Source organism: Otolemur garnettii, unplaced genomic scaffold (genome assembly GCF_000181295.1).
Source record: "Otolemur garnettii isolate 467f Iridium unplaced genomic scaffold, OtoGar3 scaffold00145, whole genome shotgun sequence".
NCBI classification, from domain to species: Eukaryota; Metazoa; Chordata; class Mammalia; order Primates; family Galagidae; genus Otolemur; species Otolemur garnettii.
In genome coordinates, this window is record NW_003852540.1 from 1804748 (window position 1) to 1825189 (window position 20442).

The 20442-nt window shown below is 41.9% G+C and overlaps 1 protein-coding gene across 1 annotated transcript in view; it reads left to right on the forward strand.

Annotated features, from left to right (window-relative positions):
* Positions 1–20442, forward strand: part of ZZEF1 (zinc finger ZZ-type and EF-hand domain containing 1) — a 148937-nt gene that overhangs the window by 44723 nt on the left and 83772 nt on the right. The window contains exons 10-18 of the mRNA XM_012810946.2: positions 3200–3291; positions 3970–4118; positions 10514–10625; positions 12191–12406; positions 13296–13396; positions 13816–13985; positions 14550–14683; positions 18199–18269; positions 19189–19303. Of these exons, the coding sequence (XP_012666400.1) occupies positions 3200–3291; positions 3970–4118; positions 10514–10625; positions 12191–12406; positions 13296–13396; positions 13816–13985; positions 14550–14683; positions 18199–18269; positions 19189–19303 (1160 nt within the window). The remainder of the gene's footprint in view (positions 1–3199; positions 3292–3969; positions 4119–10513; positions 10626–12190; positions 12407–13295; positions 13397–13815; positions 13986–14549; positions 14684–18198; positions 18270–19188; positions 19304–20442) is intronic.

Sequence of the window (20442 nt, forward strand, 5' to 3'; positions counted from 1 at the left end):
TAGAAATCAATTGCAACAGAAAGAGTCATGTGTAGACTCTGTCTCAAAAAAAAAAAAAAAAAAAAAAAAAAGAATATAAAAAATTGCTCTTTTTATTGGTTTTTAAGTTTCGAATGTCTTTCTTTTGTGCCATCTTCAAGAATTAAGAAACTCAGCAGATCAGTAGCATTTTCACTGTTGAAAACCTACTTTAAGAAGAAGGGTGTTTCCCAGTATATCTGATCTTGCCTTTAAAGTGTCTGGAAGGAAGCCCCACACATTCCTGATGCCAGGAGAATAATTGCTGATGTGCTTTTCAGCTTTTCTATGGGCTCTTTTCCTCATCCAAGGGGATTTGTGAGCCTTTTCCTTATCTATCTTGTTGGCCACCTGGTTAGTGTCCTACATGTGTCCGCTTTCTAGTCATTATCCTACTTAGAATCTTGTTGATTCCCTAAGGGAGGTGAACAGCAGTTCCAGCAGTTATCAAATACTAGAAGGGGATGGTCTTGCTTAGGGTTTTGTTTCCCCTTGGCTTTCCTCACAGCATGCGGGCCTCATACCATCTTCGTGGCTGCCTCTCATCCATTCAGTTTTCTATATCCCCTCAGCACCAATGAAGAAAGAACACCTAGGAAAACACGGTTGCACCTCTGCTCCTTGGTGGTCCTTGTAAGCAGGGGACCCTTGAACAAGGTGGATTTCTGCCTCCTTCCCTGAGCAACTCAGCCTTTGCAGAGAAGTTTTCTTCATTCCTTCTTTCTCCTGCCTCAGTAAAGGTCACAGCAGGCTACTGAGTCACCTGCCATCCCGAGTAGATGGGGCTGGGAGGAGGTGGTGGCACTTCTTTGCCCTGTTTCCTCCCCCACCCGGGAAAGGGAAGAGCATTCTGCCAAAGGCCCTCTTCATTTTCCTTTTACTCTCTGAAGAACTGGATTTTTTGTCTCTAGAGAATGTAAGGCAGAATCTTCTGACACCAGAATACGGATTTTTAACACTGTTCCAAGTCTAAAAGCACCACAGGTTTTTCTATAGCTGTTAGGAACATTTGCCACCTCTTGTGCCTAGTCTGATTTGAAGACTCTTACTCTCTCTGTCTTTTACCTGCTCAGCTCTCCTTCCTACCTTCTACCCCTCCTCTGCTAAGTGAATTTTTGAAATCTAGCTTTAGTTTGTGGATTTGTTACTTTTGTTGTGGTTCTGAGAAGCTCAGGCTAGGATGTGAATGGGTGTGTTCCTCCTGGCCAGTCTTTCCATGGCTGTCTCTATCTGTTCCTTGGGACTCAGGTGAGGTGTTGGTTTCTCTTTCTCCACCATAGAAAGTGAGCCTGATGGGGCAGACAGGAGGAAAATACACTCAGAGCTGTTGGACTTTGGAGGTGATTTTTCCCCCCCTTTGCAGGGGGTAAAAGCCTTTTTTATGAATACACCTCCAGTTCCCTAGCTGCATGTAAGCACCAGGGGACAAGAGCCACTGCAGTGCCCACAGAATGCCCAGAGAACTCGAATGCAGACACTCTGGAGGGCTAACATTCCTGGTAGCCACTATCACTTGGTCTGATGTTTTAAAAGAATACTGGGTCCTGCCATAGGAACTGAAGTGGTAGATTTATTAAATCCTTTAAATCTGTGATTGGGGTGGGCACAGTGGCTCATGCCTGTAATCCTAGTATACTGAGGCAGGTGGATTGCTTGAGCTCAGGAGTTCTAGGCCAGTTTGAGTAAGAGCAACACCCTGACCCTATCTTTACTAAAAACAGAAAAATTAGCTGGCATTTTGGCAGATACCTATAATCCAAGCTACCTGGGAGGCTAAGGCAAGAGGATTGCTTAGGCTCAAGAATTTGAGGTTGCTGTGAGCTATGACTCCACGGCACTCTACCCAGGGCATCAGAGTGAGACTCTGTCTCAGGAAAAAAAAAAAAAAAGACCAAAAACAACAACAACAAAAAGCAAACCTGTCACCATGGCATCATCATAGCTCATAGCACTACCTCAAACTCCTGGGGTTTAAGTGATCCTTCTGCTTCAGCTTCCTGAGTAGCTTAGGACTATAGGAACCCACAACAATGCCCAACTAATTTTTCTGTTTTCTTGCTCAGTCTGATCTCGAACTCCTGGGTTCAAGTGATCCTCCTACCTTGGCCTCCCTGAGTGCTAGGTTTATAGGTGTGAGCCACTGCACCCAGCCACGTCAGACTTTTTATTTTGCTCATAGACCAATAGGAATGCTAAAATTAACTTACAAGTAGATAAAAAGTTGGTCAGTATTCATAAGGAATAATCAGCTACATTTCTGCAGAATACAGTTCTTATTTATGTGGACAAGAATCATTTGCATTACTACTAATATTCTATAGCTTACAAAATTGTAATAGTTTTGTTTACAGAAATAGTATACAGAAAATAGTTTACAGAAATAGTTTACAGAAAATAAAAGATGGAGATAATCCAGAGTATGTTAGCTAGGATAACCCAGAAGTTTGTTGTTGTTTTTTTTTTTTTGGAGACAGAGTTTTACTCCTCACTCCCTCACCTGGGTAGAGTGCAGTGGGGTAATCATAGCTCACAGCAACTTCAAACTCAAAGTAAATGGTTGAGTTTTTTATTTTGTTTTGCTTTAAGTAGAGGTGGGGTTTTACTCTTGCTCAGGCTCGTCTCAAACCCCTGACCTCAAGCAATCTGCCTGCCTCGGTGTCCCAGAGTACTAGGATTACAGGTGTGAGCCACTATACCCAGCCTCCAGTAGTCTTTATTTTGTCCATTTTAAAGTCTTTCACAATCTTTCCTGCCAGAGTATTCTACAAGCTATTTAATACCCTTTTTCAGCCTCTAAGCCTGCTTACCTTTTCCAGCCTTGTCAACCATCAGTGATGGTTTTAGGAATGGCCCAGGAAGATAATTGATTATCCTGTCTTTTATCCCTTTTAATTGAAGTCAGTCTTTATAAATGTTTATTTCTTTATTGTTAACTCCCAGCAGGACTGCCTGTAGGGGTGCCCTGAGACAGTAGTACCTGGCCAATGCTCTGCTTCCTTAGAGGTTTTTTTGGTGGAGTTGCATCTGTCTGAAGGGGGCCTTTTTTTCTAATTTTCATGAAGGTACCAAATGGATACGTTGCCCCTTGCCTCAGAGGATATGATATGTTTTTGTTAATCTTAGTTCTTAGGATTATAAGAGTGAATCATTCATCCTAACTTTAGTTTTTTCCCTTTTTTAGGTTTTCTTACAGAGACTGGAAAAACCAGAGCAAGTACTATTTTTTCTACAGGAACTGAATCTGCCTTTCAAGTTACACAGATCAGAATTATGGTAATTCTCATGCTCCCTTCTTTAAGCAATGTTACTACCCTTAAAATAAAAAGATGATATTTCAGAAGCCCATGTCATTCATTGGATTTTCATTGAATATTTAATGATGATTTACTCCCTTTCAGGCCTATAGTAGAGGGCAGGGACACAAAGATGGATAGTCTGTGAGCAGTATAAATTTAAGAATGAGAAAGTTAAGGCACATTTCTTATGAAGCTGCTTACCTTTCCAAAACTTTATGTATTTGAAATATTATTTCATTGGTTTTGTATTATTTTATTTTGTTTTCTGAGACAGTCTTACTCTGTTGTCCGGATAGAGTGCTATGTTGTGATGGCTCACAGCAACGTCAAACTCTTGGGCTCACACGCTTCTCTTGCCTCAGCCTCCCAAATACCTGGGACTATAGGTGCCCACCAAAATGCCAGGATAATTTTTCTAGTTTTAGTAGAGACAGGGTCTTGCTCTTGCTCAGGCTGGTCTGGAACTTCTGAGCTCAAGTAATCTATCTGTCTCGGCTTCCCAGAGTGCTAGGATTACCAGCGTGAGCCACCGCACTCAGTCTCATTGGTTTGCGTTTGCATTAGGCTGTTTGAATATAACCATATTATTTGTAAACAAAATAACTACAGAACTTTTGCCCCTTTGATATACTTTGTCCTGATTTCTTGTTTCCAGGTTCGACGTGGTGGCATTGGTGCCCAGTGTGGGTTGGTATTTGCCTATAATTCATCTTCTGATAAATTTCATGCAGAAGAACACTTCAAAAGGTTTGAAAAATATGACAAATGGAAGCTTCAAGAGTTCAGGCAGTTTGTAAAAAGCAGGTAAGGAGCAGAACAAAAATCTTTGTAGTTACTAAGAATGTATGCATTCTCTTATTGGTGAGTTGTCTTCCTTGTGTTTGTACAAAAGATGCCACTAAATGGTTACACACATTTATTGGTTTCTTGCAGCATGTTAAAGATGTATGTGTTAATTTTTTCAAAGCCTGTTAGTCCCTTCTGTGACCAAGGACAAGCATCTTCACAATGGCTGGGTAATGTTACATTACATTGCCTGTCTCAGTCTTGAGTGTTACCCAGGTACTGGGAAATTTACACCTGCACCAACTGCCCTCCTCCCATTGCTGCTTTTATCCAAAATATTTATTAAGCACCTACTATATGCCTGGCCCAAGGCTAGGCACTGAAGATAATATAATGAAGAAATTGGCATATCCCTGCTTTATAGAGCTTACTGTTTAGCTCAGCGGACAGACAGTAAACTCCACAGTGTCCAGTGTTAGGAATGCTGTGTACAAGAGGCATTGTGAGAGCTCACAGCAGATCACCAGAACAAGTGTTTTTATATTGTTTATGAAGGATGAGTTAGAGTTGATTGGGGTTGGACATGGAAGAAAGTGTCCAAGCAAAGAGGAGGCAGATATGGGGGCCCAGAGGTGAAGTCCAGCATATCTGGGGAACTGACGATTCCAGAGTTGCTGAAGTGTAGTGTGTGGTGAAGTATAGCTGCAGTGAGGCTGGAGAACCAGGCAAGGGCCAGACCATTAAAAGTCTATCTGTTCCTGTCTCAGAGTTTAAAATACCCTTAAAGTATCATGTGTGTGGGAATGGGCAGCAGGGAGTAGGGCAGTCTGTATTGTTGAGGACTTTCAAGATAAGCAAGGAAATCCAATGTATGTTTTAGAAGTACTGCTCTGGGTTGTGCTATGTGTAACATGGATTAGAGGAGAGTAAGGCTAGAGGCAGGTGGAATGGAAAGAAGTTGTCCCTGTCACCTAGGAAGCCAGAGGGTTGGTGACCTTGACTGGAGCAGCAGCAGCAGTGATGGAGAGGTGTGGTCCAACTACCTTCTAAGTAGAAGGTAGAAGCAACTGGCCCTGAATGTAGAGCAAGAGAGGGAGCAAAGCTTGGAGAGTAATTAGTCCTGGCATTTGAACTGGGCAAGTGGGGAAATTGGTAGCACCTTCTCTGGGATAGAAAATATCCCAAGGAAAAGCAGATGTGTGGGAAAGATGATGAACTCAGTTTTGGTCCTTTTATTTTTTGAGACAAAGTTTCATTTTGTCACCCTCCATAGGGGTGCAGTGTCACAGCTCTCAGCAACCTCATGCTCTTGGCTCAAGGGATTCTCTTGTTTCAGCTTCCCAAGAAGCTGGGACTACAGTCACCCACCACAACACCATGCTATTTTTAGAGATGTAGTCTTACTCTAGCTCAGGCTGGTCTTGAACCAGTGAGCTCAGGCAATCCACCTGTCTCAGCCTCCCAGAGTACTAGGATTATAGGCGTGAGCTACCATGCCCAGCCTAGTTTTGGTCCTTTTGAATTTGGAGTTCTAGGAAGCCTTTGGAATATCCAATACCAGTTGGGTAAATAGGTCAGGAGTCTGGAAGGTACAGAAGGTACAGCTATGACAGATATTTACATGATAATACAAAATGTGGAAATAGATCATTTGGGAAGAGTGTGTGGACTCAGAAAGGGAGAGAACTTAGGTCAACATGAGGAAAGTTATCAGCATTGAAGGGGCAAAAGAAAAAAACTCAGAGAAGTGTTAGGAAAATGAGGGCTATGTCTTGATAAAGACAAGGTTAAATAGTGTTTGAAGAAGTAGGGAATAGGCAGCAGCATCAGATGTTACTCAGACATCAGTAAGATAAAGTCTAAAAGTGGATCTGTTGTATGTAGTCACAGAGGTCATTGGTGCTATTGCCTCTCTTAACTGCCACCAGGGAACTGAACCCTAGATTTGCAGTCTATACTGCTGCATGTCTCAGGTAATGGAGTGCTAAAGTTAGTAGAAGCCTGTAAGTGGCATCTAGTGTAGTGCCACTCACACTTCCATATGCCTATGAATCACCATGTGAAAATGCAGATTCCAATTCAGTAGTTAGTTCCAGGTGGGGCTTGGGATTTTTTTTTTTTTTTTTTTTTTTTGAGACAGAGTCTTACTTTGTTGCCCTCAGTAGAATGCTGTGGCATCACAGCTCACAGCAACCTCCAACTCTTGGGCTTAAGCAATTCTCTTGCCTCAGCCTCCCAAGTAGCTGGGACTACAGGCACCCGCCACAACACCCAGCTGTTTTTTTGTTGCAGTTGTCATTGTTGTTTAGCTGGCCTGGGCTGGGCTCAAACCCGCCACCCTTGGTGTATGTGGCTGATAGCTTAACCACTGTGCTACAGGTGCCCAGCTGGGGCTTGGGATTTTTATTTCTAACTGTCTCCCAGGTGACTCTGATGCTGCTGGTTCATGGCCTACACTTCAAATAGCAAAAAACTAAAATAATTCCATCTCTCTCGTTTTTTTTTTTTTGAGACAGAGTCTTACTATGTCACCCTCAGTAGAGTGCTGTGGCATCGTAGCTCACCTCCAACTCTTGGGCTTCAGCCATTCTTTTGCCTCAGCCCCCCAAGTAGCTAGGACTGCAGGTACCCACCACAATGCCCGGCTATTTTTTTGTTGCAGTTGCCGTTATTTAGCTGGCCTGGGCTGGGTTCGAACCCGCTAGCCTTGGTGCATGTTGCTGGTGCTGTAACCACTGTGCTATGGGCACTGAGCCAAATAATTCCATCTCTGTGCTGGAATTTTTTTGGCAGCATCCTTGACGAATGATTGTTCAACCTCTCTAGAATACTCTTCACAGTGGCAAACTCACTGCATACCAAGGCACGTGCCTAATTAGAATATGTTTGCTGGAAATCTACATTTGTGATTTCTACTCAGGGATCTTCATTTTACCCCCGAAATGAATTGGAACAAATGTCCCTCACTCCTAAATCTCCCCCTTCCATTACACATCTTTTTATTTTTATTTTTTAATGTTTTGTAGAGGCATAGTCTTTCTGTGTTGCCTGGGAAGGTCTTGAACTCCTTGCCTCAAGTGATCCTCCCACTTGCGCCTCCCAAAGTGCTGGAATTGTAGGGATGGGCCACTATCTCTGGCCCATATATGCCCTTCTCTTTTCTTTTAAGGGTCTAGGGGTCTTCTCTCTCACCCAAGTTGGAGTATAGTGGTATAATCACTAGCTCACTGTCTCCTTGAATTCCTGGGCTCAAGCACTCCTCTTACCTCAGTCCAGTAGCTGGGTCTACAGACACAGCCCATAACTATTTTTCTATTTCATTATAAAAACAGAGTGTCAGTATATTGCCCAGGCTGGTCTTAAACTCCTGGTCCCAGCCATCCTTCTGCTACAGCCTTCCAAACTATGTGGGTGTCAGTCACTTCATTTCACTCCAAGTATGCTTTTTCCTCATTATGTTGCCCTCAGTAAAGTTCTATGGCGTCACAGCTCACAGCAACCTCAAACTCTTGGGCTTAAGTGATTCTCTTGCCTCAGCCTCCCAAGTAGCTGGGACTACAGGCGCCTGCCATAACACCCAGCTATTTTTTGTTGCAGTTGTCATTGTTTAGCTGGCCCGGGCCAGGTTTGAACCTGCCACCCTCAGTGTATGTGGCTGGAACCAACCACTGTGCTACAGGCGCCAAACCCATGTATGCCTTTTTCAACACTTTGAAAACACTTTTCTTTTTAGTAATAGCTAGAGATGACACTTGAATTTAAGCAGCCACTCTTGGGACATATTAAAATGCATCATCTTTTCCCCTAAACATGCTGTTAAACAAAGTTTTTCTTATGAATTTTTTTTTTTAGGGTGTTTTAAAAAAAATAAAAACCTAAATACAGTCCTATTCATTACTCCCTTAATGATTTTTAGTTCTTGTTCTAGCCTAAACTAATCTTAAATCCTGATTTAGTTGGCCTACATAATATCAGTCCCTCTCCCAGTTTGGAAATCAAAACTTTGATATACATGCATCTTGCCTTTCTTTTTTTGCCATATGCCTATGGTCAGGCATTGGGCAGTCAGCATGCTCCAGGGTCAACTGGTCAGTGCTGTGCCTACTTGAGAGAACCAGCATTCAACTCTCCCTTCTCCTTCCTGCCTACTATATGGCAGGGCATGGTGAGCAAGCTTGCTATTTTCTGATATCTAGCACCCCGTAAGGTCTATATCTCCAAAGGTTTCCTTGACAACTCCCAAAGAATAGATTAAAAAATCCTCCCACATACACTATTGATGAAATTCACTGCCATGCCTTTGGGTTAAGGAGAATTCCAGCTTTTCTATTAGGGTTAACCGTATCACAAAAGCTTTAAGGTTTATGTTAAGAAGAGAACATTTTTGGCTCGGCGCCTGTGGCTCACGCGGCTAAGGCGCTAGCCACATACACCTAAGGTGGCAGGTTTGAGTCCAGCCCAGGCCCGCCAAACAACAATGATGGCTGCAACCAAAAAATAGCTGGGCGTTGTGGCAGGCGCCTGTGGTCCCAGCTACTTGGGAGGCGGAGATAGGAGACTCGCTTGAGCCCAGGAGTTGGAGGTTGCTGTGAGCTGTGATGCCACGGCACTCTACTCAGGGGGACAGCTTGAGGTTCTGTCTCAAAAAAAAAAAGAAGAGAACATTTTTTCCTCTCTGTTACACGTACAAAACTTACTTAGATTATCTTTTTCCTCTTCTTGCCATAATTCCTTATGTTTTTTAATCTCATCCATACAGAATACTCCCGTGTTACTAATTTGGTATCTGTGTCAAGGCTGGATAGTATTAAGGTTTGTTTTGTTTTGTTTGTAAAGACAGAGTCTCACTTCATCCCCCTTGGTAGAGTGCCATGGCATCACACAGCTCACAGCAACCTGCAACTCCTGGGCTCAGGTGATTCACTTGCCTCAGCCTCCTGAGTAGCTGGGACTATAGGCGCCTGCCATAACACCCTGCGATTTTTTTGTTGCAATTTGGCTGGGGCTGGGTTTGAACCCACCACCTAGGTATATGGGGCTGGCGCCACAGGCATTGCCCAGGATAGTATTAAGAATTTTATTTAAAAGGATTGCCCTTTTCCTCCTCCTTTTTTATTTATTATGTATTTATGTTTTCTTCTTAATTATTTCATTCCTGAAAAGGAAGTAGCATTATTTAAGTAACCTTTTTTTTGCGGTAGAGTGCTATGGCGTCACAGCTCAGAACAACCTCAAACTGTTGGGCTCAAGCGATTCTCTTGCCTCAGCCTCCCAAGTAGCTGGGACTACAGGTGCCCACCACCACGCCTGGTTATTTTTTTGTTGCTGCAATTGTCATTGTTGTTTAGCTGGCCCTGGCTGGGTTTGAACCCACCAGCCTTGGTGTATGTGACCAGTGCCCTACTTACTGAGCTATGGGTGCCGAGCCTAAGTAACCAAATTTTAAAAGAAAGTGGCATAGGGTTGTGTTTCTTCAGCCTCAAGGCTAGAATGATTTTCTAAAAGGACTTCATAAGGAATAGGAAAGAACACTGAGGCCTAGGAAAGCTGGAGTTTTTGGGTTTTTGTAGCTCAGGGTCTGAAAGTTTCCAGGCTTTTATTTTTCATTTGTTGCAAGAGGCCCATGCCTCAGGCTGATCATATACACATTAGCCAGACCTAGGGAAACAAAACAGAATATGCCTCTCCTTTGTACCTTTCCATTTCCTTTTCCTTTCTGGCAGAGTCTTGCTGTGTTTCCCAGGCCAGAGTGCAGTGGCATCAGCCTAGCACACAACAGCCTCAAACTCTTGGGCTCAAGGGATCCTCCTGCCTCAGCCTGCTGAGTAGCTGGTACTACAGGCATGCAACACCATGCCCAGCTGACTGTTCTACTTTTTGTGGAGCTGGGGTCTCACACTTGTTCAGGCTGATCTCAAACTCCTGACTTAAAGCAGTCCTCCCACCTTGGACTCTCAAGAGTGCTAGGATTACAGGTGTGAGCCACTGCCACCGGTGTGTCTGCTTTCTTTCTTTGTGGAAGTACACCCCAGCTGCTACATGGTACTTCCCTCCTGAGTATCTCATCTAAGACGCCTGACTTTTTCTCTCATTCTTTGTTTTTTTTTGTTTTTGTTTTTGTTTCTCTCATTCTTTTATTGAGAGAATTACCTTTCTCCTTAGTTCTCAGATTGTGTTGGGGGCTGATACAGTTACTAATTCACAGATAAAGAGGCTGAGAAATGGAGGGAAAATCACCACTAAGTCTCATGTTCAGGGATGTACCAGGAGCCAGCTCTTAATTGTTCATAGGCCATAGATACTTAATAGGCTGTAGATACAAGTTAAATCCCACTTAGATGATGCCTTTTTTGTGAGACTCGTGAGAAGTTTAGAAATAGGAAAATGTTTTGTGATTACCCTTGTGTTTACAGGATTGGTTGCTCGTCTGATGACCTTGGAGAGGATGATCCTATTGGCTGGTTTGAGCTGGAAGAAGAGTGGGATGAAGCAGATGTCAAGTTGCAACAGTGCAGAGTTGCCAAAGTAAGCATTAGTGAGTTGTGGCCTCATGTGTTTGCCCACACCCCTCCTTTTATTCTGTGAGCATTTACTGAATGGCAGTTGTGTACCAGCCCTGTGGCAGCTCTGGAAACTTAGCGGTGCATGGACCTTCAAGGAGTTTATAGCTGAGGGAGAGACAGATGCATGAGACACTGTGATGTGAACAGTGATAAAGGGAGATACAGGGGGCTGTCATAGCCCCGAGGCAAAATATCTAACCCATCCTAGAATTCACTAAGGAAGGTATCCCAAGAAAGGTGATGTGATGCTAAGTGTTGGAGCCAGGCTAAGATGAATGGAGAAGGGCATCTTGGGCTGAGGGAATGGTGAGAACACAGGCATAAATGCAAGAGTTTCGTGTTTCCGTAGCTATGGAAGAAATAGTTATCTGGCTACATATTTTTTCCTAAACTTCTAGTGAAAATCTTAGAGTTAAATAAGAACTATCTTTAAAGCATATACATAGTAGGTGCTCAGTAAATATTTAAGCAGTCGAGTGTGGATTCTGAAAGGCCCTTAACAAAGCAGATAGTTTGCACAGAAGTTTGACATTGAAGTGGCCTTAGCTTTGAGTGGACAAGACTGTTTTCCTAGGTTCCCAGCACATAGGTTGTATATATCACTTGGGGACTTTGAGATGATTCCTTAGGGCATTCACTGTTTTTATCGTATATCTGATTTTTTTTTTTTTTTTGAGACAGAGTCTCATTATGTCCCCCTCAGTAGAGTGCCGTAGCATCACAGCTTACAGCAACCTTAAACTCTTGGGCTCAAGCAATTCTTTGCCTCAGCCTCCCAAGTAGCTGGGACTATAGGTGCCCACCACAACGCAAAGCTATTTTTTGTTGTTGTTGTCCTCGTTGTTTACGAGGCCCAGGCTGAGTTTGAACCCACCAACCCTGGTGCATGTGGCCAATGCCCTAACACTGAGCTATGGGTGCTGAGCCCATATATCTGATTTTTTTTTTTTTTGAGACAGAGCCTCAAGCTGTTGCCCTGGGTAGAGTGCCGTGGCGTCACAGCTCACAGCAACCTCCAACTTCTGGGCTCAAGCGAATCTCCTGCCTCCATCTCCCAATTAGCTGGGACTACAGGTGCCCACCACAATGCCTGGCTATTTTTTGGTTGCAGCCATCATTGTTTGACGGGCCTGGGCTAGATTCAAACCCGCCAGCTCAGGTGTATGTGGCTGGCCCCTTAGCCACTTGAGCCACAGGCACCAAACCCTGATTTTTGTTTGAAAGTGATTATCACAAAGCAAATTTACCTCTCTTATTTATCATGTCTTTTCTGTGCTTGCCTTGGAGAGAGAATAATGATGCTGTTTCCCTTATTTTGATCTTCACCAAAACCTGACCTCATTCAATACTTACATTGTCTTTTTCTTCTTTTTATTATAGAGGCTGAACTTACATTTTATGTCTCTAGTCCTGAGTATAGTGGTACCTAACACATTTTTAAAATCCTAGGAAGACCTTCCCAGAAAGACCTTTTTCTCCCTTTTGTCAGTAGTTAGAGATTCTGAATCCTTCTCTTATCCTTTCTAGTATTTGATGGTGAAGTTCCTCTGCACCCGCCAGGAGTCAGCAGAGCGCTTGGGCGTGCAAGGCTTGAGCATCAGTGGCTACCTCCGGCCTGCAAGAGCAGATGCAGAGCAGAGTGCTATCTGTGTCCACTGCAGAAAGGATTCGGAGGAGAGTGTCTGTGGGGCCACACTGCTTCTCAAGACCCTTCAGTTCATCCAGCAGCTTGCCCATGACCTGGTAGGGTTTCCTTGGTTGTTACACCACATTTCTTTAAGAGAAATGAAAGACAGTGGTAGAAGAAATGAACACCAGCCAGTGAAACCTGGCCTTGCTGAAGCCATGCAGTGTGAATGAGTATGAGAGGCATGATGCTTCTGTGAGGACCGTAAGTGGCCAAGGAAAGCAAGGTGTTGGACATTTATGGCATCAGTCAGCAAAGGATTAAGTGGCTTGTGGCCATCATTGGGAAGCTTCCTGGAGTAGACTTATAGACATATTTTAAAGATTGCTGGTAGCAGTTGCCATGGGGAAACAAACTAAGCAAGTTCATGGCATTTATATCTTCTTCAAGTCCTAGGAAAATTATTCCTGAAGTCTAGGTGACTCTAGTTATTTACTAAAAGTATTAAAATAATGTCAGAATTGGATTATTTTTGTTTTGATACTGACTTTTATTGTCACTAATAAAACCCAATGACAACTCACTCAAAGAAAGATTCTTACAGCCTCCCCTGGAGCCTCAGGGCCGGGGAGCCCTTTCATGGGTGTAGAACCGTTTTCTCTCTTGACCTGCATTCTGCTTGAAGGCACTTTGACTGTGTCATGAAGTCAGGAGCCTTCGTGGATTTGTCTGCAAGTGTGAGGGGGATTATGTGTATATATACACTTACATACATATATACCTATACACATGCACACACATTTTAGAAAATTTCAAATCAGAACTAGTTGTTGATAAACTTTTTAGTAGTTACGAGTACGCTTTAAAAAAACCCAATAAGCATCAGTAATGCGGAATTTCACCTATGTAGAGCCCCTTTAACAATCAGAGGCAAATGGGCATTATGTTATTTCTCTAAGTGCATTTTTCAATTTTATTTTTTTTCTGGCCTTTATAATTTTTTAGGTGCAGCAGAAGGAAAGTGGCCTAAAATATAAATCTTTTCTGGACTTCGCGGGTCTTGATTTGCAGATCTTCTGGAATTTTTACAGCAAATTAAAGCAAAAGTAGGTCAGAATTTGTTATAAGGTGATAATCATATAAACAAAACAGAAAACACTGAGTTTTGCTATTCAAAATTTTTTATTTCCTGTATCCTGATTTGAAATATTTGGTTGTTGTTGAAAACAGCAGTTCATGTTGCTATAAAATACTCAGTTTAGTGATAAGCTCCAGCTTTATAGTCCTTCCTCATTTTACAGCTGAATAAGCAGGACTAGAACTGAGTTTCCTTCCCCACAATGGGCAGAGTTAGACAGGCACTGTGTTTTCAGATGATGTTCTTTTCATTCCTCTCTTCTTCTGCTCTCTTGGCATTCTTTACAATGAGCCTGAGGCATAGAGGAAGGTCCTTTGTAGTCCTGTGTTGCTTTGGAGAGTGAAAGCAGCTGGCCTTTTGCTCACTGACATTTCTTGTCGTCTGTAGCCAGAGGGAAGAATGCATCTGTGCTCAAACCCTGCTCCTGCAGCTCCTGCAGAGCTGCTTCTCTGTGCTGCAGGAAGAGGTGGCGGCTGCTTCTGAGGGGGAAAAGGCTCCAACTCCGAGCCCCAGAGGAGCAGCGGCTGCCAAGGAGCTCTACACACACTTGTGTGATGGTAGGGATTGGGTTTTTTTTTTTCTTTAACGCACTAGTAGCCTGCAGGGCCTCTTGCTTTGAGAGAAGAGGAGGTCCTGTGATGACCCACACCAGGAAAGGATTGCTACTGTGGGAAATGCTCTTTTGAATTACTAGTTTGTGTTCAGGATTTATTTCTTCATCAACAGACTTCTTTTCCTCCTGGCTTTAGATACATAACTGTGTTACATTAAGAAGAATCATGGTCACACTGTTGGGCATTAGTGTCAGCTAAGATACAGGGATGAGACAGATAGATTTGGGGGGAGAGATTGTAGTCATAAATTTAGGATGAAACATATCAAATCCTGAAGTGATTTTTAAGTTTTTGCTAAGCTGTGTCTCAAAAAGATAGGGAAGTAATGAAATAAAAATTAGTGTAGACAAACAGTAATTTGCTTATACTGCCTAACCTGGACAGAAGTATTTTTTGCCCTAGTATTAACTATAGAGTAGTGAGTTCATGGGCTAATTATAGCAGATATATATCGTAAGTGAATAGCTGGAATATATTAAAGCTGATTCCATTGTTTATTTTTATCAGTGGTAGATAGGGTGGATGGAGACTCTGTGACCATGGAGATACTAAAACAAGAAGTTAGGAATACCCTTCTCAGTGGGGCTGCCATCTTCTTTCCTGATCGACAGACCCGGCGAAACCATCTCTTCACCATGATGGTAACTATTTACTAAAAATCTGGATTCTATTTCTGAAGTCTATGAGTATGAAATTTATTAGTCTTTGTTTTCTAGGAATATATATATACATTCATATATATTTAACATGGTCTTTTAGATTTTTAGATACCTAATATTAACAATTCTAGGATAATTTATTTTTTATGTTTTAAACTTTATTCAAATTAATATGAGGGTACAATGTTTTCTAGGAATATATTGTCAGTTTTAATTTCCCAGATATTTATTAGTCCTATATGCATAACTTTGTGAGGGACACACAGATATGGCAGTGTACTTAAGGTGGGGGGTGACAAATCATCCCAATCTGTGTTTCATAACCTTTCGTAGCAGTATAGTCTCTTTTATGACTAGTCTACAATTAAAGTTTCCTTTTAAAATTTTAACTTTTTGTTAAAAAGTAGACTAAATAGTATAATGAATCTCCTGATATCTCAGATATACCCTTTAGCTAGCTTGAACAATTATAAACAACTAATCTGGTTTCATCTATAATATACCTCATTTACTCATCCCTCCTTCCCGCATGCCCAGCATTAGTTCAAAGTAAATCCCTGATGTATTTTATTTTTAAATATTTCAGAATATATCTATAAAGATAATACAACCACATTTTAATCTTCAGCTGGTTCTTTTCATTTCACCCTCCTAGACACCTTCTCCATGTTTTTCAGACATTAGTACTGAGGGCAAAAAATGCTTTCAGTATGTATAAGCATTATGTTACCAAAAGGAATATTTTGTACACAGATCCAGGTTTCTAATTTTAAGAGAAGGATTTCTATATGAAAATGAGTATGATACATGAAAAAAATATATTAATGATAAGTTGAAACAGAAAAATATTCCTTTTTCTAGGTCATACCCAAAATATCTAGGTAAGGAAACTATGTTCCTGTGTTGCAATGAAAGTAAAACACAGGGAAACATAAGTAAACTATGGTGATAAATTAGTTAAGAGGTTGCAAAGAAGCAAAATTTTGCTTATGGACATAGACAAATCTTAATGAAATGTTAATTAACCAATCCAACAATATATAAACAAAATTATAACCAAGCTGCAGTTACCCAAGAAATGCAATGATGGTTTAACGTTAGAATATCAGTAAATGAAATCATAAAGGAAAAAAATTTTATCTCTAAATGCAAGAAAAAAAAATTTTTTTTTTTTTTTAGACAAGAGTCTCACTTTCTTACCCCCAGTAGAGTGCTATGGCATCATAGCTCACAGCAACCTCAAACACTTAGGCTCAAGCAATCCTCTTGCCTCAGCCTCCCAAGTAGCTGGGACTACAGGTGCCCACCACAACACCCAGCTATTCTTTGTTTTGTTTGCAGTTTTTGGCTGGGGCCAGGTTTGAACCTACCACCTCTGGTATATGGGGCTGGCGCCCTACTCCTTGAGCCAGAGGCGCACTACCATGCCCAGCTATTTTTTAGAGATGGGGTCTCACTCTTGCTCAGGCTGGTCTTGAACTCGTGAACTCAAATGATCCACCCATTTCAGCCTCCAAAAGTGCCTTCGGATTGCAGGTGTGGGCCACTGCCCCTGGCCCTCAGAAAAATTTTTAATAAGATTAGATTCTGGGCGACGCCTGTGGCTCAGACGGTAGGGTCCAGGTCCCATATGCCAAGGGTAGTGGGTTCAAACCCAGTCCCAGCCAGCTAAAACAGCAGTGGCAACTGCAACAAAAAATAGCCAGGTGTTGCAGCAGGCACCTGTAGTCCTAGCTACTTGGGAGGCTGAGGCATGAGAATTACTTAAGCCCCAAAGAGTTGGAGGTTGCTGTGAGCTGTGATGCCACAGCACTCTACGAAGGGCGACAAAATGAGACTCTGTCTCAAAAAAAAAAAAAACAAAGATTATATTCTGATGATGATTAAAACAACAAAACCATTAGCAAACTCAAAATAGAAGGAAACTTCCTTAATCTGGTATACGGCGTGTACCTGAAACATGTAATAAACATATTTGATGGTGGATCACTAGCAGCATTCCTTTCAAAATCCAGAATAAGGCAAGGATGCATGCACACTGTCACAGCTTCTCTTTGATATTGAATTGGAGGGCCTAGCCGGTGCTGTAGGACATGGAAGAGAAATTTAAAAAATAATAGTTGGAAAGAATAAAATAAATAATAATTATCTGCAGATGATAAGATTTCAGGTTATTTTTATTGGCTACGTCGATAAGCATGAATAGAATTACTAAAAAGAAATTGACAAAGAGAACTAGATATATTTTGAAAAGGCATTTCTGTATGTAACAGCCGGGATGCATAAAGGTCTATAGAAATAAAAGAGGGAATAAAAAAGCATAAAACGTGGTCCTTGCTAGCAAAGGGCTATAAACATCTTCCACAAGGAAAAAATGATTCCATCTGCAGGAGGCATTTACAGGAGAATCATGTAGAAGTAAAATGATTGAGGAAGGGAGGAGGAAGAATCTTTATGTTTCAGCTATATATAAAATTTGCGTGTCAGCTTGAGGAATCGCTTCTTACATTGTGAATTATAAAACCTTTGACAGCATCAGCTGACCTGACCCACTGGACTGTTTGTGGGGCTTTGTCCTACTTGTTTGCTGCAAGTGATCATTTTGCTAGCATGTGTCCCACACTGAAAAGTAGAAAGAGGACAAATAACTTGAATGACATTGGTATCTATTAGCAGAGCAATTCAGTCACTTTCCCTTTGCCTACCCATTCTGATAGCAGTGAGAAGAGTTGTATTTTTCCTTCTTATGCTGATAAATTGAACAGCACTGCTAGCCTTTTTTTCTTTCTTTCTTTTTTTTTTTTTGAGACAGTGTCACTCTGTTGGCTGTAGATAGAATGCTGTGGGATCATAGCTCATAGCAACCTCAAACTCCTGGGCTCCAGTGATCCTCCTGCCTCAGCCTCCTGAGTAGCTAGGACTACAGGCATGTGCCACCATGCCCAGTTCGTTTTTCTGTTTTTAGTAGAGACAGGGTCTTGGTCTTACTCAGGCTGGTCTCAAACTCCTGAGCTCAAGCAGTCCACCTGCCATGGCCTCACAGAGTGTTAGGATTATAGGCATGAGCCACTGTGCCCAGCCTGCTCCCAATTTTTTGCAGTGCTAAGTAGTTCTCTCTCCATCAAGATGTGATACCTATAACTGTCACCATAAACTGTAAACCTACAGAACAAGCGAAAGCTTTGATCCTTTTTATTTAAAAGCAGAAAGTTCACCTGAAATGTACTGTGTCCTTGCCTTTTGATCTTGGAATGGTGCGATATCTTGATGATGTTAACTTTGACAGTGAATGGCGTACTCGTTGCCATCTTCTGTTGAGATGGTGGGTTCTGTCCTCTAACAGCTCTAGATCAGATTTCAGTTGGGCACTGTGAGGCGGTTTGCTATCCTTGGCTTCCCTCATACTAGGAACATTGGGTAGTGTTATTTCATGCTTCTCTAAGTCTCTGGAACATTATGGAGTTGATTTGCTAAATGTACAGTTTCTGGTTTTTTAGAAAAATGTCACTGAGCAGGAGCACAAGCAGTCCCTGCAGCTCACTTTCCGGTCACTATGCACATATTTTAGGTAAGTTTGTATTCTTTTCAGTTGTCAAATATTTCATATCTTTTCAAAGTTGTTTTCTTTGGCCATCCCTTCCTTTTGTGTGCTTTTAGAGTAGAAATTTCCTCTACTCAGAAAGCTACGTTTTTCTCATCACCAGGCACAAGAGTTACCAAAATAGTAGTTAAATGATAAACTTGTTGACAGCTTAACCCAAGTCCCAGTCATCATAAGACAGTTTAAAGTTGAACCTATTGAGGTTCTTTTTGAACACTTCAGTTTCTAAGTGATTTTTAAAGACCTAAGCTAAAGCTGGAGTTTGAGTTCCTATACTATATCTGTATCTACAAACCCAGATACATTAAAACTAACTACAAAAGCACAGAATGGTAGTTTGCAGAAGGAAATGTTCTGGGAAGGGAGAACTTGAGAATTTTTGTGTTTTGATTATCAAAGAAGTGAGTGGGCCTGCAGGCTGCATTACTAGAGATATAAACTTTTAAAGGAGGGAGATAACTAATAGCCCGAGCAACTGCCTGCCAGTCAGGCTTTACCTGGTATGGAATCCAGACTTGGAGGGCTATCTGTGTAAAATGCATTTAGAATCAAGCAGCAGCAGTGATGAAAGACCCTTGGGCTGTCATGTGAAGAGTATTTGGAGACACCGGGAATATTTAGCCTGGATTATTAAATTAACAGTCATGAGATTAGGTATATTTCATATTGGTGCCTAATGTGATTCATTCATGCAATGTGGATTTATGAGTTTGTACTATGGGAAGACATGTTTATGAACAGATAGTGGCATGGTCCTGGCTGGGACCATGGCCTGTAGAATTGACCATGAAATCTTTCTGAGTTCTTTTTGGGAACCTTGTAAGATAGAAAGCATAAAAGTCCCTTTTCTGAAGCCAGTGGTCATGACTAGTCTGTGTTCTTTCAGCGATAAGGATCCAAGCGGCCTTCTCCTTTTACCTGAGAAAAATGACCTGGCCGGCATGAACATCAGTGAAGTCCTGGCAGTAATGAGCACTCTCCTCTCTGTTGCGGCTCGAGAGGTATCTGATGGCTGCCTCCCTGTTTTCTTTGTCTCATGCTTTTAGGAGCCCGAGATAGGCAGTCACTTGTGCTTTTCCTCTTAGCCTCATTTACAGTATGAATGTCCTCTGCTACTTGACTATTACAAGTGAGCACAAAGATTTCCCAGCTAGCAACTGCCCGAGGGAATACTTACCAGTTGTTGGCAGTTAGCAAGCAATAAAACACAGGGGTGCTCACTAAGGCTTCCTGAGAAGAAAGAAGAGTGGATTTGTACCAAGTCTCCTTAGACTGTCAGTCCCTGAGCCTAGCACAGAGAGATATGTTAGTGATGTGAATTTTGAGGAAAACTACTTCAACTTTTTTTCTGCAGAAGTAAGATTTCTTAGCCATTTCACAGACTAATCAAATCTGAAAGTATATTCTTTTCCCTGTGCTACTGGGATTTAAAAAAATTTTTTTTAAACTTCCTATTAATATGAGGGTACAAAGGTTAGATTACAGTGTTTGCATATGTTAGGTAAAGTCCCTGTTGTAGTTGTGTCCTGCACCGGGAGGTATGCCATAAACCCTTACATTGTTCCCATTAGGTAGAAGCATACCTACCCTCCCTCTCCTCCCCCTCTCCTTCCCTTCCTCTCCCCTCCCTTCCACCTTGAATTGAATTGAGTTTTTCTCTTGTGTGGGCATGTATTAGTTCATCTGCTCGCTTCATATTAGTATTGAGTACATTGGATACTTGCTTTTCCATTCTTGTGATACTAAGAAGAAGGTGTTTCAATTCCATCCAGGTTAGGATTTTGTTAATTTTGCTTTTTTTTTTTAAATGAAGCATTTTATTTCTCAAAGTGTAGTTCATGTTTCATTTAGATCAAAGTCATCTGGGATATTTGGCAGAAATTTGAATTTCTTAGCTTCTATCCCAAGCTATTGATTTAGAATCTCTAATGATAAGACTTAAAAAACTACATTTTTACCAAACACCCCAAGGGATTCTGAAGCAATAGCACCTCAATACTAGGGGATCAAGAACTACCTCTTGGCTCGGCGCCTATAGCTCAACCGGCTAAGGCGCTAGCCACATACACCTAAGGTGGCGGGTTGGAATCCCCAGCCCGGACCCGCCAAACAACAATGACGGCTGCAACCAAAAAATAGC